Source organism: Myripristis murdjan, chromosome 21 (assembly GCF_902150065.1).
Source record: "Myripristis murdjan chromosome 21, fMyrMur1.1, whole genome shotgun sequence".
NCBI lineage: Eukaryota > Metazoa > Chordata > Actinopteri > Holocentriformes > Holocentridae > Myripristis > Myripristis murdjan.
This window is the reverse complement of record NC_044000.1, coordinates 15808871-15836637: the sequence shown is the minus strand read 5'-3', so window position 1 is coordinate 15836637 and position 27767 is coordinate 15808871. Positions and strand designations below refer to the sequence as shown.

The following is a 27767-nucleotide window of genomic DNA, read 5'->3' as shown; positions in this document are numbered from 1 at the left end:
TTACATATATAAAAAACAATAGCTGTACAAATAGTATAGTTTGTAAGCACGTATTCTCAACGGAGGGGTAAATCTGTAGCCTAGTCTGGCTTTAAAAAAAAAAAAAAAAAAACTCGATGGCGACATAAATGACAGAATAGGCTATGAAACAGAAACACCTTAGTCCATAAATAACATCGATTTAGCGTTCAGGAAAAAAAAAAAAAAAAAAAAAAAAAAAAACACTTCCCAGATGCAGTTACTTTATTTATTTGTTTGTTTATTTATTTATTACAGCATTTTATGCATACCACACGGCTCACCGGAGTGTACAGGACTATTGGTCGTCTAATCTACTTTGATCTCTACATTGCAGTGTGAATATTTTTTGCATGCTATGTTTGTGTGTGTGTGCGTGTGTTTGCGTGTGTAAGTGTGCGTGTGTGTGTGTGTGTGTGTGTGTGTGTGTGTGTGTGTGTGCGCGCGCGCGCGCGCGTCTGTGGTCCGTTATTTTCCGGGTGTACTCATCGCTAGCGGTAGTTGCTCTGCAGCAGCTGACACTTGTAGTCAGGAGGTGAGGTCAAATTTGACTGTGTCTGTCTGTCTGTCTGAGGTTGCTAACTAGCGCAGCATCATCATCATCATGGCGGAGCAAGGCGAATCTCCGGCTCCTGTCCACAACCCGCAACCAGCGCCGACAACCAGCTGGCCAATTACCAGGGACTCGTACGAGCTGCAGGAAGTCATAGGTTAGTACCGAGCGATGTGGCGACGGCCGGGGAACATATATCTCATGACGAATGGGCATGGCACGACGCTTTCTCAGTTGTGAATGACGGCGAGGGCCTACCGGCTTTTTCATGTGCAATGCTTTGCAATGCGGATGTTACCAGGCGTACCGAGGCTGCTGGTGTGGAAATGGCAGATGTTTCTACATTTCTGACGCAGCCGAATCGCTTCAAATAATGGTTCCTGTATGCGGATGGCGGTGTCACATTCCTTAAGTGCGTTTTCGAGGCTTTAAAAGAGCCGGAGATTTGCTGTGCGCTGAGCGATGCCCATTTATGGCACGTGTCCAGTTCATAAGCCATTAGTAAAATCACGGATGCCTGGCTCTGTGTACAGCGTGTCATTTCACTGGCGTGGCACGGTCATCTGCCTAATCAGAAATAAATCGACGAACACTTCGTATCAAATTGGCTGATTTTTTAAATAAACATTTTTATATAAACATTTTTATTGACTAATATCTAAACTACAACAACATCAATAATAGTAATAATAATAGTAACAATAATGGTGTTAGCTGTTGTGGTATTAGGCCTAGTGAGAGTGTCAGTTTTAAAATTCAGTGCTCACAAGTTTGAATGTACCTGAGAAAGCGGTGCAAGCTGTAAATACCTTGTATAAATGGATAAATACCTGATATAAAAAATGGCAATGTCTGTGTTATGGATATTAGCATGTTTAAGTTATGGAACTATAGGTTTTTGTAACTTTCCTTTGGGGATTGTTGACATGCCCTATGTAGTTAATTTGGAGTAAGTGCAACTCTGTTTTGTTTTGTTGGGATGTAGAAAATTCAATTTTCTGTACAACTGAAAAATTATGTTGCACCGCACAACTGACAGAAAGTCATAATCCTTTGTTGTTTGACATGTTAGTTATCATTTATTTTTTAAAATATTAATATTAGCCCAACACTCCACGAGTCATATTTAAAATACAAGAAAGCTCTTCACTAAAGAGACATCAAAGAGAAAATCATAGCTACAGAGAAATCATAATTTTGAAAAAAAAAATCAAAAGCAAGTTACTGAGATATTTTTGGCAAATGCATTACCCTGCGTAAATATTTTTGGTGTGCGGATGAGCTCAGAGCTTTGGGTAACGCCACATTGTTGCTGATAAGAAACAGCCGTACAGTCGTGTGTGGCTGCTGACTGTGACGAGGTGGTCCTCTGGTCTGTTCTCATAATCAACTGGTAAGCAGTCTGATCTCTGTTCTCTGCTTCTCCTTATCTGTCACTAACAGTTGGCAAGCAATATGCTGTGTGTCACAGCTTCTTAGTGTGAACAACTTCACTGCCTCCAGTGTGGCCTGCTTTTTAATAAACCCTTTAAACAAGTAAACAGCCCATCATGTTAAAAAGAAATTACTGTAAATGGTAAAATGGACTGCATTTCTAATCTACCACCCACTCAAAGCACTTTGCAAGGTTTGTTTCACAATCACCCATTCACACACACATTCACTCAATTGATGGCAGAGGCTACCAAGCAAGGAGTTGGGGGGGGGGTTCAGTGTCTTGCTCAAGGACAGTTCGACATGCTCTCTGGAGGAGCCGGGGGTTGAACCAGGAACCCTCCAATATCCTGATGAGCACTCCCCCTGAGCCACACCACCCTGCCACTGTAGTTCAGTTCAGCTCATGTCATTGCCTTATGAAAGATGAATATCATAATAACACATGTATAATAGGCCTCAGACAGCCACTTAGTGATATTGAGTTTAAGAGAAATGGCCACTTAACCAGTAGGCGTACCCCAAAGGGAAAGGTTCACTTCCACTTGTGTGTGTGTGTGTGTGTGTGTGATGTGTGATGTGTGATGTGAGAGTCTGTCTTCCCTCCTGTCTCTTTATTTTATTGCTCTGTTGTGGCTGTGATTCCAGGCAGTGGGGCCACAGCTGTGGTGCAGGCAGCCCTCTGTACCCCCAGACAGGAGCGCGTGGCCATAAAGAGAATCAACCTGGAAAAATGCCAGACCAGCATGGATGAGCTATTGGTGAGTACAACAATAAATATGGGCTATTTTCTCAGCCTGTGTCCACAGTGTTTCCTTCCCTCTTTAGTGCCCTATTACTTTTCTCCTGATCCATGTGATTACTGTTTATTGTGAGTGGGTGAATATTAGATATCATGAATGTATTTTTAGAGGACATATTGATGGATTGTTTGCTTTAATGTTGTTTATATATTGTTGGGGTATACTAATGTATTACTTCACTTGTTTTTATGTAAATAAGCACCCTTGGCTTGCTGTGGGTTATTACAAAGAGACAGAAGATGTGATAAAGAGAGAAATTTCCTGAAGGTTTGTTTACTGCGACTGTCTTTATCTTGTGTTTTTTTTTTTTCTTTCACAATAGAAAGAAATCCAAGCGATGAGCCAGTGCAACCATCCAAATGTTGTGACGTACTACACCTCTTTTGTCGTGAAGGATGAACTTTGGTTAGTCATGAAGCTTCTGAGTGGTGGTAAGCTTCAGCTGCCTAGCTGTGTGGAACAAAATCCTGTCTCTTAATAATACATAATGCTCAGTGAATGTGATGATACTGGTCTGTAAATGCCCTTTTTCATGAATCATGAAAGCAGAGTGTGTGCTTTGATCCTCTGGTTAGGCCATGTGACCTGTGTTATAGGTCATTTATATAGCAGAGAGCTCAAATAAATAAATGTGATCGGCTGGGAGGCAAAGATCTTGTTCAGTGTAACCCGGGTGTCTCGCCACCGAGGTAATGAAAAAGAGTTCACAAACTGTGTAACGATTACATTTACCATGATCACAGTGTTACCATTATCTACTTAGTAATGAACTCTGTTAATTGCTGACACTTAATTTTGGTGTTGTCACCCAAGCAGTGAAAAAAGCTGTCAAAAACAGAATTTCTTTCAGCATTTCAACCTCTGGTGATTAGCTGATGTGAATGGTATTCTGTTTTGTGCTTATGCATCGTAAAGAGCAAAAAACTGTTACACAGTTAAGTCCTTAAAAAGATTGTTTGCAAGTCAGTATTTGAAGTAGTGCTGTTGTATGGGAGCAGTAGAATATTCATCATCCCATGCTGTGATAAACAACAGCACTGCTTTGATGATGTTCCTCTGCACTTGCTTACTCTTGAGAACGAATCACAGCAGCAGTGTTGCTCGCCATAATGTATTGTCTCTCCTGCTCTATTGATTAAGTAACAACAAGCAATTAAAAGAGTTTGTAATAATTTGTATCCTGGTCATGGGCATTGAGCAAGCAATGATTCAATGGACCATTTAGCAGATTATTTGTGTTGCACATTCAAATGTGATAAAATAATCACAGCCCCTTTGGTGTGTCTTTTTAGGCTCTATGCTGGATATTATAAAGCACTCAAGTAAAGAGGAGCACAAAAACGGAGCCCTGGATGAGCCCATTATTGCCACCATATTAAAAGAAGTCCTTGAAGGCCTGGACTACCTGCACAAAAACGGACAGATTCATAGGTAAAATGCAGTTTTAATTAACTTACTTTTTACGGACTGAAAAGAACTTCTTAATGCACAGCTGGATAGATTAGCAGCAGGTATCAAGAAACCATTTATAAGATCTTCTGGTAATTACACTGCCAGTCCAAAGTTGGCAAACATTTACCTTTTAATTGGAAAGTGAAATGTTTCTGTCACGCCATTTGAAAGTGACTGTTTGATGGAGTTTACTAACTGGCTGACGTTGAATATGAATGTAGCTGTAATGGAGATTGTAGTACAGTTACATTTATTGACCAGCAGCACGGTTCCTCTGTGCTGTAGACTTGCTGGTTTTTCAAGGTCACTGAGAGCCAGGCCTAAACCTTTATTAGTGCCTTGGGCAGTGTTCCAGATGGCGGTGGGCTGGGAGACTCATTTATACACATGGAAGAATCAATGCTGCCCCACATGACCTGTGTTGTGTGACTGTGTTTGTGTTTGTTTGTTTGACCCCAGGGATGTGAAAGCTGGGAACATACTGTTGGGAGAAGATGGATCTGTTCAAATAGCAGGTGTGATCAGTATAGCAGCACTCAGACTTTTTTTTTTTTTTTTTTGAGACAGTGGCACAATATTCCCAAAGCATGAACATGTTGGAAATAAATTATATATTATAGAATAACTTCAGTTGGCTGATACAGAGTGGAAAATTTTAAGCAGGTTTACATATTTTGTAGTCATCAATCAAGTTTGGCTTGCAGGGAAATGGTAATACTTACTTAATAGCATTTTAGTGATATTAAGTAAGGCCTAAGCACGGTTTTGGAAGCTGATACCAATATAATTCATTTTTTACTGGAGCTGCTGTAAGCCAAAATTTCACAACAATCTCATATACAGTATCTTATGATTTGCATCTGAAACAGCATCTAGAGCATGTGTCATTAAAACTCTCCATTGAAACCCATACTTGAGAAATTCTCTCAGGGTTACTAGCTCTTTATGGCAAGGTGACCAGACGTACTAATGCAACAGCAGATGAAACTCTGTGATATAGTGCTGGCTGGAAAAAAATACATATATTATATAAGAACATGATCTGAATAAATAAACTAAATGAAAACAAATGCAAGGCATGCTTTTTCTGTAGCTGTGATCAGGATAAGGTCTTGTTTTCAGAAACAGGCAATGCAATTTATCAAGTTTATAAAATCTCACTTTTGGCACAGTATTTTGGCAAATGGATATTAAAGTCCAACCCTAAATAGTAAATTTATGTGGTTCTCCACAATATTTGAATGGACTCGTATTTATGATGAAGACCTTTATTGGTTTCAGTTCATTTGTAAACTGCTCATTATTTGCCTTGACTATTTGATTGTTAGCCATGTGGCCAGCTGAATTTCATGATTCATGTGAGTGAAGCGGAGTTGCTCATGCGGGTGCATATTAGCAGAAGCCAATGGCATCCAGCCTATGAAAAGTAAAATTCAAGTGCTCACACGGTTAATGAGCCATATGAGGGAATATGAGGGAAAATGAAAATGAGCGATCTGCCGGGCTGAATCCAAGCTATTTCTTTGCTGTCTGCAGTACAATATTTACTGGCCAATCTGTAGTTCTGAAATAGCATCTGTCATAAATCTGACTGAACACAGAGTCACAAAGCAGGAAATACTCAGTCTTTGTTTTATGTTTGACTAATGCAATTAGCTATGTCTTGGCTGCATCTGTGTTTATTGTGACATAAGCCTTGTAATGTACACACATTTCTCTTTGTCAGAGGTAATATAAACATGGCAGTATTTTTCCTTTAAGATTTTGGAGTAAGTGCATTTCTCGCCACGGGAGGAGATATGACCAGAAACAAAGTACGGAAGACCTTTGTTGGCACACCGTGCTGGATGGCACCAGAGGTGATGGAGCAGGTGAGCCAAACTGTGTCCACATGCGGGCAAGCTGCTGATGACATCATAAACCTCATCATATCTCAATTACTTGCAATATTTATGAGGCTGGGCATGTGAGTTTATTTCTACTTCAGGGTAGCACTAATCCATAACCTGCTTTAATGCTGTCTTGAGTTAATTTACTATACTGGATGACAGTGCAACCACTGAGACTTTAATATCCACACCCCCAAGACTTGAAGTGAACTCCTATGATATTACAGAGTAGATTATTGTTATTCCACACCTGCAGGTACGAGGCTATGATTTCAAAGCAGACATATGGAGTTTTGGAATTACAGCCATAGAGTTAGCAACAGGGTCTGCACCCTATCACCGATACCCTCCCATGAAGGTGAGTGTGCTGAATGCATAATTGGATGTAATTTAATCAGAGCGTGATGTCCTAAGCAGCGCTATTATAGCTCTAGGTGCTGGCAAAATGCAAGACAGCAATGTCCTTAAAAACTCTAGATTTGCTGCATACTAAGACACTCCTAGACGAGCTTGTGTCTACTGAGTATCTTGTTTAGTTTTAGTTTTGTAATAAAAGAAAAAAAAACTTTTACAGCAAACACTGCATTACTGCTTTGTCAGATTCAATCATAAGTTGCATAAATGGGTAGACCTGAAAAATGCTACCATACTTTCAATCCAGAAACAAGCTTTATCTAAGGGAGCACATTGCTTTTATTCCACATGAGATTTTTTTTCTGCAAATAGTCTCCTAGTTTGAATCTCTGCTACAAAAAAATGTGGTTGGAGAAGACCACATTTTTTTGTAGCATCTGCCATTGAATTGCAGGGTTGGTTCTTACTGTGTTTTCCTGTCTGTCCAGGTCTTAATGCTTACCTTACAGAATGATCCACCCACCCTAGACACGGGTGTAGAAGACAAGGAAATGGTGAAGAAATACGGCAAATCCTTTAGAAAGCTAATAGCTCTGTGCCTTCAGAAGGACCCAGCCAAAAGGTTCGTTTCGTATTTCATGTATCAAGCAAACAGTCAATGAACAGAGCAGATGCTTTTTGTTGTCATAGAAAAGCACCTCATCAGCACTCTGTGGACGTTGTGATATGATGCATGCTCTGACAATTGTATTTTTTTAATCTCTAGGCCTACAGCAGCAGAACTTTTGAAGTGTAAATTCTTCCAAAAGGCCAAGGTATGAGCTTCATCTCACATATTGAACTTGACATCTTTGTCTGGTGTCGGTATGTCTCTGAGATTCAGATCCCTTGCCAGCTTCCACCAATAAATGTGTTGATGCTAGCAAATACTGGTTCATGCTTATTTAGGGTGCATTAAACAACATATCAAACAAGTCTATGAGGTTATTAAATTATATTGATCATAATTTGGTATTGCACAAATAATAACAATACATTAAAATTTGTCAAGAGTATCGTTATGACATTAGACCCAAGAATATCAGGTTAAAATGTATGCACACAGTTCTCTGCAGGCTATATAAAGTTGCTTTGTCTGTAAATGACAATGATTTGCTGTACGTTTCACCTGTAAATGTTATTAATGATATAACGTGGTGATGAATCACAGTGGTATCCTCAGTCGTAGAATAAGAGTGAGGAAAAGCTGTTCGCTCTGAATGTTAGCTGTACAAAATAAAATATTTATTTGCAGTCTCAATTATTATCGTTGGTGAGATGTTGAACTGGCATATGAGACTCAGCAAGACCAGATGCCAGAGACCTATCTTAGTGCCTCCACCTGGACTTGGTCTGTGTTAGAGAAGTGAGCAAGTGAAAGACTATGTTCAAGGTCTACTGAGGCACAAGTTGGGTTTTCAGAGACATTTTAATCACACTTAATAATCCAAGGAACCCAAATGACCTCCAGCACTGCCTTACAGCTTTTGTGCTTTCACCAAACCAGATGACATTTAAAAAACAAAAAAAAAAAAACAAAAACCTAGATATCTAGCATTCAGATTTTCATGATTCATGATCAGGTTTTGATTTGTTTTAATGCAGTTATTCATAGCTTTCATTCTCTCATGATATCATTTTGACTCATGGTTTGATTTTCTCTTTCAGAACAGAGAGTATCTGGTTGAAAAGCTTTTGTGTCGTGCACCAAAGATTTCCCAGAGAGCTAAGAAGGTAAACAAACATTCCCTGTAAAGTAACTCAACTATTGACTAAACAAGAACAAACTATGTTAGAGTGGTGGGGATTGACTGAACTCTCTCTCTCCCCCAGTGCGTCGCATTTACAGTCAACACAAGCTGAGCATACACACTTTCTTCAGCACCTCCAACACTTTATGCCCAAACTGTTGTGTGGATTTTGTGCAAATATGGGCCACTGCTGGAACCATATCAGTCAAGCAGAATGGATGTGCTGACAAGTCATGCGTCAGTGGTCTGCGATGTTACTCACTTCATGTGGCAGACCAAAGACAAATAGGATTAAATGTGAGTGGTTAGCATTAGGTAACAGAAAGGTGCACATTATCATTCCATTTGCTTGCTCAGTTGCACACCAGTCTCAGTTTGCTGGGTGGAAGTGCAGTGTTGAGGCAAGGCTTCCCATCATTCTCCAACTGGATGGCTGGGTTAGAGATAGGATAGAAATAGGAGGAGAGGGCCATCGCTGGGAGGCAGAGCGTCCGGGGTGGAAATTCACTGGCTTGGTCAGGGTTAAATGGAGGACATGGTGGATAGTGGTGGTGATATAGTGTATGACGTTAACATTACGCACACACAGAGCAGGGTGTCAATAAAGAGGGAGGCGACTGTGGTGAAAGTAGCATGAGCTTCCGCTTTGTTGGTGGGTAGTGTGCTCATTGATTTTAATGATTATGTATTTCATTATTAATATGCAGTCTATTACAGCAGCTGCATTTTCAATTCTGACCCTGAAGCAAAGAATGTAAGATCTGAGCTATGAAAATGAGCCATTTGGCATTTATAAAGAGTGACACCTACCTTTATCAAATGATTGATAGCGCAATGATTAAAGTAAATTATGGTACTTCATGAAGGCATTTAGTTTGACAAAGTAATGTTATAGACTGCAGCTTCTATTGTAGAGCCACTGCAGTTCATTATTTTCCAAAATGAACATACAGAATTTCTGAAACCTTCATATGCATGCATTGTTTTCATGTCTTGGCTCCTCTCAGAGGTGTGGGCAGAGAGCGACCATATACAGACTTGACATCCATGTAAAGTCTGATTCACTTGATTGCACCGGTGGTTGAAGTTTGTGAGCCACACTGCAAGTGTCCTTGTTTTGTGCTGATCTGACCTATAGAGTCATCTGCTTTATGCACTCAGCACACACAGCCCGAGCCTGCAGAGACAAGCAGTGTTGCAGAAACATTGTCATCACAGGATGCTGTGACCTCTTCGTATTGGAGACCACAGAGGCCTGGCTTCGCCCTCGCTCTCTCTCTTGCTAGGCCGTGTTCTGTGCTGTCCCTGCCGCCTACCTCTCTCAAGTCCTTGTCTTTCCCAGAGCTTCTCTCCAGCTCTTTGTCCCTCAGTACCTGGGACTTCCTGTACAGTTTTTCTTCTCCGTGATATTCAGTAGTCTTGTTGAGCACAGCAGCACCTCGCCAGGGAAACGAAAAACTATGGTATTTTTAGCCTACACAATAAATTCCAAGCTTGTGCCACATTACACACAAAAACTACACCTACATGTTTTTCCCTAAACTATTTATATTATTTACGTGATGAAAAAATAAGATTGTGAAATGTACTATTGTGAGAACTAATCTCTAAAGCATGGGTAGAGGTCAAGAGAGGAGAATTACAGGCAGACAGCCATAAAATATTGAAATTTGCTTTAAAAGGGCCCCAATTCCTCCTTGAGAACATGCTAGTAAATGAGAAGGAGATGGCAGATCCCCTAGTCAGCTGTCACCAACCAAGTCATATCAAATGAATACTTAATATAATGAAGGGAGGGAGGATATTAGGAATGAAGGGAGGACAGATGTCAGGGTTACAGAACTCGAAAGTTTGGGTGGTCATGTGCTTTTTTTTTTTTTTTTTTTTTAAATCTTGTTATATTTGGACATGAATGTAAGAAATACACCCGTTGTCTGACCAGCAGAGGGCACCCTGCAACTCAAAGTAGAGCTTCCATTAAGGAGAACTGCAGGCTGTGTTGGTCAGAGATTAGATATGGAGCGTCTGGCAACTAAGCTGGTGGGCTGGCCTCATTGATCTGTTACATAATGGAGAGTTGGATAATAGAAAATGATTGATATCGAGTTCAAATTTGTGGCCCACGACACAAGTGATGATGAAATATTGATTGTCAGCTGGATGGACAGATTCTTAACCCTAATTATAAAATATGAAGCATTTTATCTGAATGTATGGATGTTTTTTTTTTTTGTTTTGTTGTTGTTTTTGCCCCTGTAAACGTTGATAACAGTTGTCTGAATGGTGTGTATTATGTGCACCATGTGTTTTTGGTCCTTTGTTACAGGATCACTTTGTCAGCTGTGTGTTTTGTGCGTGAGTCTAATAGTGTGTGTGCATGCCTGAATACATACGGTGTGTGAATAGGGTGTGAACATCAGTCGGACGAGCATATGAAATGATTTGTGTCTGTTTTGCTCAAGGAGCCTGGGCAGACCTGGGGGAACCAGGGTTCTATGTCAGGTTTGGAGAAAGAACCTGACACCATCAGAAGGGTAGTGCTTCTTTAACTTCACCCTAATCTAGAGCTGGGATGACCCCGGTGTTAGTGGCTTACACATTTGTGTGCTGTCTTTTCTTTTTTCACTGTGGCAACCGCATACCAAATCTCCAACTACTAGACTTGATAGTCCTCTGCTTGCCTTCATTAAACCTTCTCCCAGACCGTAGAGCTGCTCTGCAAAGAATCACAGGCTTTTCCAATGACTCTACTCATGTGCTTGGAGCTGTTAAGCTGGTGCCAGTTGCATTTTAATATTTAATATATGTGTTTAACCAGGCTCAGGTCATACTGGATGTCGCACTTATTTTGACTGTCCAAATGATTCCCAATTAGTTTTTTCACTGCACAGGTACTCTGCTGTACTCACACAGAGCCTACTATACTGTATACCATTAGCTATCATTACCAAGCATAGGTTTTCCATCACACCCATTTGAATTTGAGCCAGCAGCAAATATATTAGGGAACCTTACCAGTATACCTGCAGTGTAATTGTGCCGGACCGAACGTTGCGCGAAAAATGAATGGAAAAACATACTTTATGGGCAGAGCACATTATACCTGTGCAATGGAAAAACGGTGAGTCATGTGTTTAATATTCTGTGCGCTTGCTGCGTGTTGTTGTGGTTCAGGTGAGGAGAGTCCCCGGCTCCAGTGGCCACCTGCACAAGACGGAGGATGGGGACTGGGAGTGGAGTGATGATGAGATGGATGAAGGTAGCGAAGAGGGCAAGGCGGCTGTCAATCAGGGCAGGGTAAGTGAGATTGCATGGATTTTTAAATATATATACAGTATATTTGCATCGGATAATCAGTATTTACCATTAATTCTTAATGTTAAATCCATAAATTCTGTGCTATAAGAAAAGTACCAGATGTGCATGGTAGGGAAATTCAGATTTTGTATGAAGGTGTTGCTCATTAGCACTGCATGTCATGTATTAACTTTAGATTGCATTGTTATGTTACTACCCCTCTGTCTTAGCCCCTGTACACTCCCACTCTCCTTGAACAGTGAGCGTTTTTTGGATAGCAGATGGCTTGTCTTTGAGAGAGGCTGTCATGAGGTGGCTGTAATGAGTCTGAAGATGGCTGCAAGGATTTCAGGCAGGAGAAAGTAGACTGCTATGATCATAGATTATAAAGTCCTCGGATGAAGATACCTAACCTGAATGCCTCCTGCAATCAGTAATTAGGCTAGGCTACCCAAAGCAAAAAATAAGATGTTGCTGAAGGTATATTCACAGAGTTGTGTTGTTAGTTTCCTTCTAGCAGCCTGAACCGATCTTTTTCGCAGGGCTCATGATGTTCACACTCTGAACTATGATTTTTCATATTCAATTTCTTGCTAGATAGATAGATAGATAGATAAACTAAATGAAAAGCACAAATGGTATATGTTGTAAGTTCTTTGCATCTTGAGAGAGCTTGTGAAATGAATCAATGTCCTGTTTTTCGAGACTATGACTTTAAAATGACTTGTGTATGATATTTCCCACCAGTCACCACGGGTCAGAGACGAGGCCAAAGATGTAAGTTAGCTCTTAGTTATATACCTAAAAACATTAACATAGAACTGAAATGATTAATTTCTATTTTTGTATTTTTAGATTTTGAGGATACAAGTTGGCATAGACTAATTGGCTTGCTTTATCCCTTCTGCTCCCGTATAATTTGATAACTTGGCAGAAGGGCATCATTGGAAATGCAATTATCTGGCCTCCTTGGGCAGCATCTTATGTAAGAATCATGAACTCGATCATCAGCCATGTTTACTTCACCACCCTGAGTTCCTTGGTTTTATGGAATTTCCTCAAAACAGCCCCAGCATCTGTTTTTACTGTCTGACAAAGCCGACAAATTGGTCCTCATTTATTGTTACGAATTGACTTTCTTGTGTGTTTTTTATGAGTTTTGATTTGATATTTACCAAGGATGTAATAGCGTTTTCACAATTATACCTCTCATTTTTTCATCCTAGAATGAGGAGAATGCCAACAATGTCCCTATTGAAGGGCTTTCTATTCAGCATCCCCAGGTGAGGGATGCAGCAGCACTAATTTGTCATGATTCAGTGACCTTGATGCCCCACTGATTGTCTGTGTATGTGTATGTGTGCTTGTGTACATCCATGTATGTGCATACAGTACATTCATGTGTCTATTTGTGTGTGTGTGAGTGTGTGTGTATGTGAATGTCAGTCTCCTGGAGGGAGCCTCTCAGCAGTAATAACTCAGAGTAAATGGCCGTCTGGCTGACAGTGCCAGCTCAGTGCCTGGGTGTATCTCATCTAAAAGGCTCACTGCCATTGTAGCCCATTTTCTAAGGCTATTGTCATTTTGAAAATGAGCCAAAGCAGTTTGAGGTGTATCCCTGTGTCTGACAGTGATGAAGGCTAGAAGTGTTACTACAGTTTTGCTCCAGTCAGGAATTACATGAGACAGCTTCTCAGCAGCCATCTCTCCCACTCTAATATCCGCTCTTTGCCATACAAAGAGCCTGTTTATGATCTAGACCCATTGTAAATAATATAATATTGTTAGAGCTGATATAGATCCTTACACTTTTGTGCATTCCACATTATTTCTTTTTCTCCCTTTCTTCTCCCTCACAACTCTCCCTACAACTACAATAAAATGAACATTGCATTTTGTTTGCCAGCTCTGTACGTTGGTTTAAGCATATAGACAATGTAAAAAAACCTCACTAAGCTTTTTGCACTGCAGGTCGTACCATATGAGCAAACGCCCTACATCCAAGGTGCTGTGAACATGGTCCTACGGCTAAGGTGAGACAGATTATCCCTCTTGAGTTATTGCTTCATCCCTCCATCACTTCTTACAGGTTCTGATATCCTAGGTGATTTCAAAATGAGCACCAACTAAATAGTTCACAAATTCTCTGCCGATGAAATGTTCCCATGCAATAAAGGCAACAATGCTGAGGCAACTCCTTGGACACAGCTCCTAATCAGCTTTGCTAGACTCATTATTGCTTTAACAGTAGCCCTGTTCACCCAGTCCCAGACATGCAGGCTGCTAATAGACCTAATGATCTTTGGCTGGCTAAGGAGATGATCTGGCACTGCCATGGATCCCTTTTTCCCGATTTGTCTCCCTGTTCGTGTCACAGGGAGGAGAGTGTTACACTTCACTGCTTCTCCTTTGGCTGTGTTCCACAATCTGCTTTCTTTTGACTGAATTAGAAGACACTGTTCACACTCATAGCCGCCCTGTTTTATTTCCAGATATTGCTCATGGAACTATTTTGGTGAAAAAAAAAATAGTGTGTACCTGTGATTCAGTGTCAGAATGATCCCTTTACTTTTTTATGACGATAATTACTTGGTCTTTTACTCTTACAGCATAAATAATTTTAATAAAATGTCCCTGCATGCTGTGTTGGTGATATATTGTTTCTTTTTCCCACTCTTTCTGTATAAATGTTACCATAGAGGAAGAGAAAGTGAGAGGGCATTTTTAGGGATTGCCTAATAGACAGACAATGGTGCATTTCTGGACAGCTGAAAGTCTGCTTCTTGCTCTCTGATGAGCTGGGTGCAGAGCAGGCTCTGGGTCGATGAGATAACAGGCATCTGAAGGGCCCTCCCCAGGCACAGCACACAAAGCCATCCCTTTCCCTGCTCACTATCGGCACCGTGGAAGGGATGCACGAGGAGAGGGCTCGATGCTTGGTGGCTAGAGAAGTGTAATTATTCTAACCTCGACATGAAAATAAACAGGCTGCTCTCAGATGTTGGGGCTTTTTCTGCTTTGCAGCTACAAGACTCATCCATGGATTTACAAATCCAAAGTTCTATGAATGGATTTGGTGGTTTCAACATATTGAGATGAAGCTGATTAGACAAAGCTGTCAAGTGCAGTATTACAACATAAGCTTTTGTTGCTCCAGTGATTGATGGGCAACATACATTTTGAAAACTTCAGGGAGAGTAAAATTGGGCGAGACAGAGTCATGCAGTAGTAACAAGTTGTCTCATTTTAAGTGAGTCAGTTTTCACTGGAGGGAAACCCATTCAATATATGTAGTGTGATCCTAGCACTAGGTTGTCAGGCTAGCTGTTTTTTCTGTAAAATGATCCCATATCTGAGCTGTAGACATGTGATGGGTGCCTTGAATTAAGTACAGAATCTCTGTCTCTGTAGTGTTTCTGTCCAGAAACATGAGGATTTCAGCTGCTCTTTAATGCCCTTCTTGGTGGATTACCACACCCTGTCACTAGACAAAATCAGCTCTTGTTATCTGAACTAAAACACTCAGTATCTCTGCCCCAGTGGCCAATGGAGATTGCCTCAGTAATAAGGCTCATTTTTTAAGGATCTTTGACTGGAGGAGTAGTTTAGATCAACTTTAATGGCTTCAGCTGAGCCTTGCCAGCTCTCACAGAGTACTGATGGGTTTGTCAGTGCAATCTGCTTTGACAAGCTCTCCAGAGAAGTATGACGTGGTGGAAGTATTAACGATGGGATTTCTGTATAATGCCATCTATTCCATGAACTGCAAAAGAGGCACTTGACAAAGCATTACATTATATTTGATCCAACAGCAAGATACCTTTATAACAAGCTGAATAACACTGGTTCCATTTAGCAGCTTTTGACTGTGCTCAAAGGGAGCCCAGCTGATGTGTTGGTAAATAACCAAGCCAGGTCTCACTCTCAGTGATAAATTATTTATTGCAGACCCCTTTGAAGCTAAATCCTAGATTTTATGCTGTCTTGCATCATGTCAGAGAGAATGAAAGCCCTTGCTTTTGGACAGTTTAAACTTGAAATCCAGTTTCTGACAACATCAATAAAATAGTCTCCATCTGAACAGGATTATGTGCTTCAGGATTGGGAAATATGGTGGGACACTGCCATATTTCTAGCAGGGGTGGCACATGTGTTAATTCAGAGGAGTAGACCTCGGGACAAGACATATTTTAAGAGTTGGTTCCAATATTTTAGGTGTGAATTTCAGGCAAGGGATGCTATGGTCAAGTGTGGATATAGAGACAAAGAGACCATTTTTAAAAGTAACCTGGACAATTTTATTGTGGCTCAGGACATGCTAGAGTGATAGAAGGAGAGAGGAAAATAAAGTCAAAAGTATTCTATTTTAATTTGTTGGCATCTTTAAAGTGAATCAGTACTAACGTTATCTCAAACTGTGGGACTGCATTCATATTCTGAGATTTACTTTTGCCATGTTTTGGAGGCAAAGTAATATTGCAGATGTCAGTGCTTATGCATTGATAGATGACAGTGAGATCAGTCACGGAGAGTAACTCGTAGACTGGTGTGGGAAATCAAAGTAGAGTTGCAAAGGCAATTTATGGTGATTTCTGCATTCACTTGAAGGTTAAAACAGTTGAGACAATCTTAGCAAAGCATCTGGGAGGCCGCTGTGATGTTGCTAACAACTTGGGAGTCACTAATGAGAGGAGTAGTTCTGATCTTGTTTGAAACAACCTCTGAGCAAGCATGGGCCAAGTTTGTTGATCTTCTGCAGTAACATCAATCCCACTGATCAGTGAACTGCCACTAAATGCATTCAAGCTTAGGCAGAATACCACTGGATAAAACAAAAAGATCAAATCTTTGCATGCTGCTTGTCATTGTCTGGAAAATAGCTTGCAGCCTGCCTGTGTGAATTTGTTGAAAATTGTGAGTATTATGACAATTTACTGAAAATCTGTTGACAAGTGCTTTAATCAGGTTGTTTTTTGTAATTAAAATCCCTGATATAGGCACCAAGATTTCAGGATGGAAAATTCCTGAAAGCACTGGCAATTGAGGGAGCAGCATAAACAGCTAATTGGTCTCCTCTCTTTACTAACGAGGGTGTTAAGTCTGATTAGCATGAGCTTTATGGTAATGTGATCCCCTCAATACCAGGGACCAGGGAACAACAGCATGATTAGATTTTTGTCAACATTTTGCTTTGAACTAGTTTAGTCTTCTTTACGAAGACAGCGCGGCCTGTTGAGAATAGTCGATCAGCATTTTAAAGGGGAAATGGGATGTAGATGTAAGTAGCGTAGATGAAGATGTATTTCCTCGAGCAGTTTAATCCAGGAGTCACATTGCCTTAATGTTAATTGATAGTTGTTTTTTGTGTAGTTAAATAGAGGCAAGAAATTGACCAATGTCATGGTAATTTCTTTCTTTTATTTTAAACATTTAGTCTGTAGTGGTTTTGCATACATAATAAAACAAGACAAACAAGGCATTTAAATCAGGTAGACAAAAACAATACTTAAAAAAGGAGTGAATAAATTATTACGCAAATAAGTACATAAATAATAATAATTGCATTAAGGCTTGCCCCTACCCCCCTCTCCTATCTCAAGATTAAAAAAGTCTTGGTAATTTCTGAAAGAAGGTCTCCATTGGCTGGCTCAGTCCACACCCCGATGCAGAGAGCCGTGCCACACTGCTGATCAAGCATGGTCATTGATTATTACAACCTACATGTCCACTGCCACTCACTGATGAAATGCTTTGATCGTAAAAACATCAGAGAACATTTGCAAAAAAAAAAAAAAAAAAAAAAAAAAAAAAAAAGGACTAAATTATTGGTTTAATATATGTGTGCATAGTCAGGGGTTGAGGGTGACATGGGAGGGGATTTTCACCCCTCCCCATCCCACTCCCACAAACGTCCATCCCAATGCCATGACACACTAAACAAGCATTCCTGTCCCATCCCAATCCCAGAAGAATGACTCCCATCCCATCATTCTCCTGTGTGTGTGTGTGTGTGTGTGTGTTTAACCCACACCATTTGGCCAGTAGGTAGGCCCTTATTTTTATACAGTCTTTGGTCATCAATCCACACATGTCACACACTCATCAGGTGGCTACAACCAACCAGCAGCCAGCCACCAGAGCAGACAGAAGAAAATAAAACAGAATTAAAAAGACTCCAGCCTGACTAGCATTATGTTCAAAATAAAGAAAACAGTGTTTATTCATATTAGAGCTGCACATTTATATATAAAAACTGACCCATTGTTGTTATGAATCCCATCATGCCCACTCTGTGGTAAAGCATTTTCTCCACATGCGTTCAGTCATGTGCACCTCTATGTGGAGGGGAGCTGCAGGACTACATTCTCTGTCTCTTTCTTTCACCTCAACCGTAGTGGATTCTCCCCGCACTTGTATTGATTTTGTTTGCTGGTGTGTGTAAAAAAAAAAAAAGGAAGAGAAAAAAGCCTCCTTGTCAGTGTGACATAGAATTTAGAATACACCTGTGCAGTCTCAACACAACAGGCCATCTGTTTGTTTAGCCTTGCCCTCAAAGTGGGTTGAATATGCTCTGAAACATGTACAGCTTGCTTACCCAAACATACCAATCAGCCCCACTGTCAGTGGCCTCCGAGACAGCCTGCGATGCCGGGCTGTAATGTGTTGTACTGACAAACACTACCTGGTGTACGTGGGGGAGCTGGCAAGGAATGATGACATTTTGTAATGCGCTACCGTGGCGATCTCTCTTCCTTTTTGGCTGGTAGTTGCTACCCGTCCCTGCAGTGTTTTTTAGTAAGCCTCTACAACCCTGAAATGACACAGCCATTTTGCAGGTAGTGCAACACTGTTCCTTCCTTTTGTACCGTTCATTTCGTGAATAATGTGTCAGAAATTCGCCATTGTCCAGTTGGATTATAATCATCTCACATGAGCAATTTTTGGCTGGACAGCAAAGCAGACTCATCTTTTTCTGATGAAATGCCATATATGTGCATATAAGGGATTTCCATATATGGCATATCTGTCCATAAATTGCCATATATGAATGTATTCAAGTTTGCACCATATTCATATATGTAATATATGTGTAACATATATTACACATAAATGCATCCTCCTCAATTCCTAGAGTCACCAGCTGCCAGTTGTATATGTAAGTTACCCTAACATCTTCAGCATATATGAGCTACACATACAGTACAGGCCAAAAGTTTGGACACACCTTCTCATTCAATGCGTTTTCTTTATTTTCATGACTATTTACATTGTAGATTCTCACCGAAGGAATCAAAACTATGAATAAACACATGTGGAGTTATGTACTTAACAAAAAAAGGTGAAATAACTGAAAACATGTTTTATATTCTAGTTTCTTCAAAATAGCCACCCTTTGCTCTGATTACTGCTTTGCACACTCTTGGCATTCTCTCGATGAGCTTCAAGAGGTAGTCACCTGAAATGGTTTTCACTTCACAGGTGTGCCTTATCAGGGTTAATTAGTGGAATTTCTTGCTTTATCAATGGGGTTGGGACCATCAGTTGTGTTGTGCAGAAGTCAGGTTACTACACAGCCGACAGCCCTATTGGACAACTGTTAAAATTCATATTATGGCAAGAACCAATCAGCTAACTAAACAAAAACGAGTGACCATCATTACTTTAAGAAATGAAGGTCAGTCAGTCCGGAAAATTGCAAAAACTTTAAATGTGTCCCCAAGTGGAGTCGCAAAAACCATCAAGCGCTACAACGAAACTGGCACACATGAGGACCGACCCAGGAAAGGAAGACCAAGAGTCACCTCTGCTTCTGAGGACAAGTTCATCCGAGTCACCAGCCTCAGAAATCGCAAGTTAACAGCAGCTCAGAGAGCAGATAAATGCCACACAGAGTTCTAGCAGCAGACCCATCTCTAGAACAACTGTTAAGAGGAGACTGCGCCAATCAGGCCGTCATGGTCAAATAGCTGCTAGGAAACCACTGCTAAGGAGAGGCAACAAGCAGAAGAGATTTGTTTGGGCCAAGAAACACAAGGAATGGACATTAGACCAGTGGAAATCTGTGCTTTGGTCTGATGAGTCCAAATTTGAGATCTTTGGTTCCAACCGCCGTGTCTTTGTGAGACGCAGAAAAGGTGAACGGATGGATTCCACATGCCTGGTTCCCACTGTGAAGTATGGAGGAGGAGGTGTGATGGTGTGGGGGTGTTTTGCTGGTGACACTGTTGGGGATTTATTCAAAATTGAAGGCACACTGAACCAGCATGGCTACCACAGCATCCTGCAGCGACATGCCATCCCATCCGGTTTGCGTTTAGTTGGACCATCATTTATTTTTCAACAGGACAATGAGCCCAAACACACCTCCAGGCTGTGTAAGGGCTATTTGACCAAGAAGGAGAGTGATGGAGTGCTGCGGCAGATGACCTGGCCTCCACAGTCACCGGACCTGAACCCAATCCAGATGGTTTGGGGTGAGCTGGACCGCAGAGTGAAGGCAAAGGGGCCAACAAGTGCTAAACACCTCTGGGAACTCCTTCAAGACTGTTGGAAAACCATTTCAGGTGACTACCTCTTGAAGCTCATTGAGAGAATGTCAAGAGTGTGCAAAGCAGTAATCAGAGCAAAGGGTGGCTATTTTGAAGAAACTAGAATATAAAACATGTTTTCAGTTATTTCACCTTTTTTTGTTAAGTACATAACTCCACATGTGTTCATTCATAGTTTTGATTCCTTCAGTGAGAATCTACAATGTAAATAGTCATGAAAATAAAGAAAACGCATTGAATGAGAAGGTGTGTCCAAACTTTTGGCCTGTACTGTATATGACCATATCCAGATGGGGGTATATATGTTTGATGCATGTATGACTACATGCATCAAACATATATGGCTACATTTCTCTGAGATAGAATCATATGTTCATATATTGGCTTTCTGTGTGGGTACTGAATATTAGAAAAAATGTTTTGATGTTGATGTTTTATTGTAATCCTCAACTATCATGACATCCTTCAATCTGTATGGCTAATATGAAATGGTCCTCATAATCTTAGTGTAATCTCAGTCTAACATGACTGCTCTATAAACATTTGAGGTGGATGTTTGAGGAGGAGGACTAAGCAGGCAGATTTTCCATCTGCAGGGTTACGGTCCTCTGACATAGATGCTGCCTCCTCAGCTTTAGAGACATGCATCGTAGCTTCAGCTTCTACTGCTGGGAATAGAGATATTGTTTTACATCCATTTGCTCAACCAAAGTCTTTAACTGTTGTTCTCTTTTCCTACTGTAAATTTCTAAAATTAAACAAGTCAAACTGACTCACAGCCAAGTGATACCAAATCCTGACTCCCACAGTTTTCACATAGCCGTGCTACAAACAAAACCAAAAATTGTTAGGCTTGGTGGTAATGTGCTGGGAGCAGGCTGTACACACTTAAACTATAAGTACATGTTAATTTGTATTTTTGTGACCTGGAAATAAGCTATTTCAATGGTAGTTATCCTTCTAAGTTGCTACTGTTGTTTGAATTAGGTGCAATCAAGAACTACAATTAGAATTGAGAGACAAACAAAAAGAAACATTTTGACATTAGGAAAGCTCATGTGTGATGATGTGTTGCATTCAGGGACCCTTGGACAATACTGTTTTGGAAATACACGAATTCTCCAGCACCTTCAGCATCCCTAGTTCCCGCATCCATGCTTAAAATTCATTTTCTTATGGTGCTTTCATCCAGCAGGGGACCAAACTAGGCCCAGCGGTCTGTCAGGCTTTTATTACACAGGGGGAAACCCTGCAGATGTTTCTTTGGCTATGTGTGTTTTGAGTTACGGGCTTAATCTCATTTGAAATGAGGGTCAGGGAGTAGCGAAATGACTTAGATAGTGTGATTTATCCAGCTTGAGTAGAACACAAATTAATCTACTCCTACCACAGCTCCTTTGGCTTCCACTGCCCTGTACTGTTTCCATCAGCAAGCAGCTGCTCCTCTGTCACACACAGCGTTAAAAAGACGTTAAAAAGCGCACTTCTCCTGTATTCAAATGCATAAAACTGACTTAACATGTTGCCGAAATGATATTGTAGATTTTATTATGCACACTACATTATGTCCTGCATCCTTATTAGTTGACATTTTGCAGCAGTCTAGTATTCAGAATATTGTCAGTTATACCTCAAAGTGGTGAATGCTTCATGGTCTTCAGAGGGAACATATCATGTTTTATTATTATAATGAATAACTACGTATTGATGTATTGATGCAGTAGATTTTCAACAGAATTGGAGTCGCCTTTATTCATCAAGCACAGCAGCTATGTAGCTATACACTTGAAGCAGATGCTAATTGACATTTCCCGCAGTATTCTGTAGTTTTGTTGAAAGCAATATTTTTTGCCTCCTTTTTGCCTTTTTTGCTTTTCAAGTCCACAGCTCAGTGGATGAGGCAGGTGTTAGGTATGCAGGAGAAGCAGCCAGACAGATGTTACCTTCATAGTGCTCATTATGTGGAAACACAAAACTACTGAGACACGTCTTCTACACATTCCCTATAGGATGTGCATCCACCATCAGAACAAACTCCACCCACCCGCTGCACCCGCTGCTGTGGCTGCGTTTCCTCAGTCATCTTCTAGAAGAAGAGACAGATCTTGCCCTTTTTGGACTGTGATAATGGTACACTTAAGCTCCATGTGCAACCAACACAGTCATTTATCTCAAAATGTAGAAGATATTCAGTCCACAATACAGTGTAATTGTCATCACTTTTCCATGGTAACTCTTTGCCCAATTATTTTCTTACTGGGATTAAGTGATTCACATTTATATTTTGCATTGTCCATGTATCTTCTTAACACCCCAGTTTTGAAGGTTAGCAGTCTTTACATGGTGTGGTTTGAGAAACTCGTTAACATGGAGCATCTTCATGTTTTCACTCAGCCCTGATCTGAACGGGGTCCTGTTTGTGCTTTCCTTAAGTGATGCCGTTTGATTTTGCACCGAAGGAACATAAATCTTAACAGAGAGATGACAAATCCTAATCTGACATTTGAGATATTACTTTTGCAAGTACAGCCTCTCCTCTTGTCTCTCCTCACAGGAACTCTAGGAAAGAACTGAACGACATCCGGTTTGAATTCACTCCTGGTCGAGGTAAGGGCTCAGTCAAAATGGCTTTGAATATCCTATTCCCTTTGTGATAACACTTTCAGGTGCTGTGAACTGTGTGTAATTGGTAGTGGTAGTGTTAGTGAAAAAAAATGCTTGTGTCAGTATCTAACACAGCTGCAAGCTAAGTGCAGTGTTACAGGCCTAATATTTGTCATGTTATTGCATTAACAGACACTGCTGATGGTGTTTCCCAGGAGCTGTTCTCCGCAGGTCTGGTCAATGGGCATGATGTTGTTATTGGTAATGTTATCCCCCTTTTATTCTGTGAAGTGCATAGCGTGAATAAATACTTATCTTATCTAAGCCTGTTAACCATAAAACTTCCAATAATTGCTGCCATTTTTATCAGCAAAAGGGAGCACAAGGTCTTCATTACAAACAGGATATTATTAGAGGCTCAGCCATGGTGGATTCACCGTCCCTGTTACAACTACAAGTGCTAGAGATTGCTAGCATTCTGTGAGAAATTTGATCTTCAAATTCTTGCAGTCACTTATAGCCTAAAAAACTTTAATGGTATGCTATGTCTCTCTTGCATCGATATTGAAAGTGCCACTCCCAAATGTTATTCTGAATATTACAGAAACTTGTCAGTTTTTCGCTTTGTTGCCAGATATCTTTTTTTTTTTTTTCAAGTTTGTGTCAGTACAGGCTCCTTTATGATTATTATATTTTTCCTTGTTTTATTGGGCACCTATGTTTATTTGCACACACACACACACACACACACACACACACACATGCGTGCACGCACAGACACAGACACAGACACACAAAACTGGCTATTATTAAAAACCCACCACTGTTTGGGACTTTTATTGGAAGTTTCATGATATCTATCTATCTATCTATCTATCTATCTATCTATCTATCTATCTATCTATCTATCTAAATAGATATGAATCACATTACACATTTACCAATCACTACAGCAAGTAGCCTGAATGTTTATACTATAAGGCAATGCTCTTTATACAAATTCTAACATGTTTATCAAGATGTAATTACTGTGTGTTAGCTTCATGTTCATTGTTTAAATGCTCAGGAAAAGTATCTGCATTTTATGAAATTGAATCCATATTCAAATATGTCCACTTGGATGTATATTCTTTTGTGAAGTTAAGTTAGATAGCCTCAGTATTTATGATACATTGATATGAATGTTCCCCTGCTCCTTGAACAACACTGAGGCATTGTCGTGTATCCTCTGTTACTGATGTATAGATGGAGAACTCACCTGCTACCGTCAGTTTTTTTTTTGTTTGTCTAATGCCCTCTGTATCACTATCACAGTTGCTGCTAACCTTCAGAAGATTGTAGATGACCCAACTACCTACAAAGTATTGACCTTTAAACTGGTGAGTTTCCAGATGATTAATGCCATCTTCTGTCATAGCTCTGTAAAATAAAGCGAGCAGGATGTCTCCATTTGTGTAGAGCAAACACCTAATTGTTGCATGAATATAGAGCAGAGACAGATGCCCAGGTGCTTGTTAACCTGGCTCATTCCACTGCCTGCTGAAATAAACACTATCTTGAATTTGTCATGCATGACAATGTGTAGTGTTCACAGAGAGGGGGGCAACAACAAACCAAAAAGCATCCAGTCAGCAGTAGACCAGCGAGCACAAACAGCTTGTTGACTGATGAGAGAGGCTTCGAGAAAAATTGTGGAAAGTGAAAGTTAACAGACAGGCCAGAAACACCCAGATAACATTAACACAGACCAGCATGTTATTGAAAGCTTTTAAATGGATGACCCGAAGAGTTGAGGTTGTTATGCACACGAAGGGAGATATGAGCCATTACTGCTGTATTTGGGTGTACATTTTACTGCGAGAGGGAGTTTTAACATGCATAGCAATGCATAACAGCTACTATGTGACTGGAAGGGAATAAACATTTTGCTGTGTGGTTTCAAATCTGGCTATAGTAATGTTTATGTCAAGTCATCATGATCTAGATGCAAAATGGGATAGTTCATCTGCACTGACATGACTGCTGAGTCCTCCATAGGAATGAACTGAGAAAGCCTGAGAGACTTGTGCTGTATATGTGCCTCTTTTAAAGATTCACCTCATATGACACTGATCTATCCAGTGTGGAACAATGCAAATTCAGGAAAAAAAAAAAAAGCCAACAAAATAAAAAAATAATGCAGTGTCAGCCCTAGTGCATTTACAGGAATATTCAAATTATGTTCTCGTGGCCTTTGTGAAGTTGTGGGTAAACAACATCTGTGTGTTGGGTCACAGTGCATCGCAGATCGACCTTTCTGCCATGTTCGTCTTATCAGCAGCTTGTGAGCGTTGCAGGTGGAAACACTTTCAAGAGAGCAAAGCTGCAGCTGTAGATTTAGGGGCTATGTAGATAAATATCGTCCTCCTCCCCTTTCCATTTGTGAACGCCGCTTCGCTGCAGGCAGTATAAAATCCTCTCTGTCAGTCAACTCTCTATTTTCCAAAAGTAGAGTTATGTTTGCTGCACCACACAAACCCAGACAGTCACAATAATTATGCTCTCTAGGGGGACGATTGATAACATTTTTATCTGGGCGATTTATGGCGCGGGTGGCAGTGGAGCAGCTTTATGAATGAACTAAACAAGAGGTCAGTGTGGACTCTGTAAGCTCGGAAAGAGTGATCCATTTTCATCACGCTCCCTCCGTGTTGATCAGGCAGCTGCAGAGCTGTCAGACCCCCAGAGAGATGGAGTGCTCCCTGATCAGGTGTAAATTGCTGGAGGCCGGCAGGTGTCAGCCCACCCATTCATGCTCCGGCTTTTGCACAGGAGGACAGCCGAGTGAAAACGACATATTGATTGGTTCGCTGGGACCAGTCAGACCAATCTGAATGCACTCTGCCTTTAATATGGCCTCCCTGTTGTAGCATCTGAGCAACACAATAAGCTTAAAAATTTAGTGAGACAGGGCACGCACGGCAAAGGTGAAACAGTCAATAAAATAAAGCCTGTGTTTTGTCACAAGGAGCTATTTAGTTTAGGCATTTTCCCCAGAGCACACAAATGATTTCAATGCTACAACTATTCCTTCAACAAATTAAAAGTTTAGTTTTCTTTAGTTTAGTTTTTCATTCATTAAAGCATGTTTAACTTCTCCTCTTCTACAGGCCATCTGAACCTCATCACATTCTTATTAAATAAATTAACTGAAATAAATTGCTCTCTAGTTCTGCATACCAAAGAATTGTAAACCCTTTCTCCGGGACTGATTTTCCTCTCTTCCTGTTGCCGTGTCTTTGTTACTCACTTAAGATCACAATTAATCGGCATCTTTCCTAAGTGCAAACCAATGGGTGATGTGTTAGGGAGAGAAAGGCAGTTTTATTTGACGGAATGGGTGTGATTATACAAAAATATGTGTTTATTGGTTGAAAATTTTATTCACATCTACTAGTTTCTAGTTTCACATCTACTTGGCAGAGCTGGGATTTTGATATGAAAACAAAATGTGCATTTATTTGAATAAAACATGTGACAAGTTGAGAAAGTCATTTTTCACATTTCTAGACTAGTGTCTGAGTTTTCAGCAAAATAAGGCCAAAGGGTGGCAAACGCCTTAATCCATGAAACAATAAGCTTACTAACTGTAAGTAGGTTCAATCCCCTGGTTAATCCGGGTTGTTACAATGCAGCTGTTCTGCAGATTTCTGAGGATTTAGTGATGGAAGTGAGAGTTGCAAGGGCATGACCTCGCGCTGCTGACCCTATTGATGTCTTCCCCCCTCGCTCAGGCTTCCAGCTGCGATGACACAGAGATCCCAGACGAGGTGAAGCTGATCGGCTTTGCGCAGCTCAAAGTTAGCTGATGCCCTCTTCATTCCTCAAGCAGGTGAGACAGGGGAGACAGTTCAGGGCAGACAGACTGAGAAAAAAAGAAAAAAAAAACACCACCACACCCTGCACAATCTTCCTCTCAGCCTTTCCCAGAACACACTACCCCCTCCTCCCTTCCTTTCACCTGCCCCGATACCAAGCTGTGCCACCACCCTGCCTCCACTTCCTTAGCTGCTCCCTCCCTGCTCACTGTCCCGCGACCCTTCAATCCACCACCTTACAACATTCCACCGCCCAGCGCACACGGACCGAGGTCAGGATAAAGCCCAGGAAGCTGAAGACGAACTCAGGTGGTGAAAGCAGGTGATTAAGATGTAGCTTTGGATGTTTTTTTTTTATTTTTTTATTTTTTATTTTATTTTCTGTTTTGGTTTTGATTTTAATTGTTGTCATGTTACCTCTGCATTCAGCAAAGCTCTCATTATTTATTGAAATGAGAAAATATTTTATTTTTTTTTTCTCGCACTGTTTTGTTGCCACAGTGAAAACAAATTTGCTTTGACTTGCATTTCACAAGCCCAGTCATTCGTGATGTTTCCCTTGGGTCTGTGTCGAGTCTCGCAGTCAGAATGTAAGATTAAGTTTATTTATTGAAAAAGCACATTTTCATGATAACATAATGAATGTCTAAAAAGAGAATGAATTGTACTACTGTGTTGAAACATGTATTGCATTGTCAAGAAGGGACCCATTTGCTTGCGTGTACAGGAAAAGGAGACCTGGATGTTACCATGTATAATTTGCTGCTCATTTTGACAGTGTTAATGCTTCAAAATGCTAGAGGTGCCTTGTTCATTTTTCTGTGCCTAAGATAGTCGGTAATGAAAGAGACCACACTGATCACGAAGAACAGAACTTGCTAATTACCATTTCATCAACATATTATTCCAGCAACAACACAATTCAAGTGAAGTATCTTTCTCAAGTTAATGGGACAAGCTATAATGCACTTTTGGGCAAAGTGTATGCACCTGACAAGCAGATGCTTAGCCCTGGGAGACAATTTAACTTATATGCTTTTGTCATCTGACAAAATGCCATGTAAAACATAACAGAACCTGCAGTCATGTAATTCGCTTTGGTTGATGTGATTTCAGAAGCCAGGCTATTAGACAAAATCAAAACAGTTTAATTTTCTTGCTCTGTCC

At 40.6% G+C, this 27767-nt stretch overlaps 1 protein-coding gene across 3 annotated transcripts; it reads left to right on the top strand.

The window, feature by feature from the left end:
* The first annotated feature begins 564 nt into the window (after positions 1–564).
* Positions 565–26652, top strand: stk39 (serine threonine kinase 39). 3 transcript variants are annotated; one of them, XM_030081086.1, is made up of 19 exons: positions 565–728; positions 2654–2766; positions 3131–3239; positions 4101–4239; positions 4720–4775; positions 6022–6131; positions 6406–6507; positions 6992–7125; positions 7270–7318; positions 8211–8276; positions 10756–10827; positions 11468–11590; positions 12338–12367; positions 12817–12873; positions 13562–13623; positions 22694–22746; positions 22936–23004; positions 24058–24122; positions 26517–26652. In XM_030081086.1, exons 1-19 carry the CDS (start codon positions 623–625, stop codon positions 26589–26591), a joined length of 1590 nt encoding a protein of 529 aa, XP_029936946.1. In that variant the 5' UTR covers positions 565–622; the 3' UTR covers positions 26592–26652. The 3 variants fall into 3 exon arrangements, with proteins under 3 accessions (XP_029936946.1, XP_029936947.1, XP_029936948.1); XM_030081087.1 differs by lacking the exon at positions 10756–10827; XM_030081088.1 differs by lacking the exons at positions 12338–12367; positions 12817–12873.
* Positions 26653–27767: the final 1115 nt, after the last annotated feature.

What these genes read in the sequence shown, in the direction of transcription:
- stk39 (XM_030081086.1), top strand. Translation starts at nt 623, where the DNA reads ATGGCGGAGCAAGGCGAATCTCCGGCTCCTGTCCACAACCCGCAACCA. An exon ending in CGAGCTGCAGGAAGTCATAG is followed by an intron (nt 729 to 2,653) that starts GTTAGTACCGAG and finishes CTGTGATTCCAG; the next exon opens with GCAGTGGGGCCACAGCTGTG. An exon ending in CCAGCATGGATGAGCTATTG is followed by an intron (nt 2,767 to 3,130) that starts GTGAGTACAACA and finishes CTTTCACAATAG; the next exon opens with AAAGAAATCCAAGCGATGAG.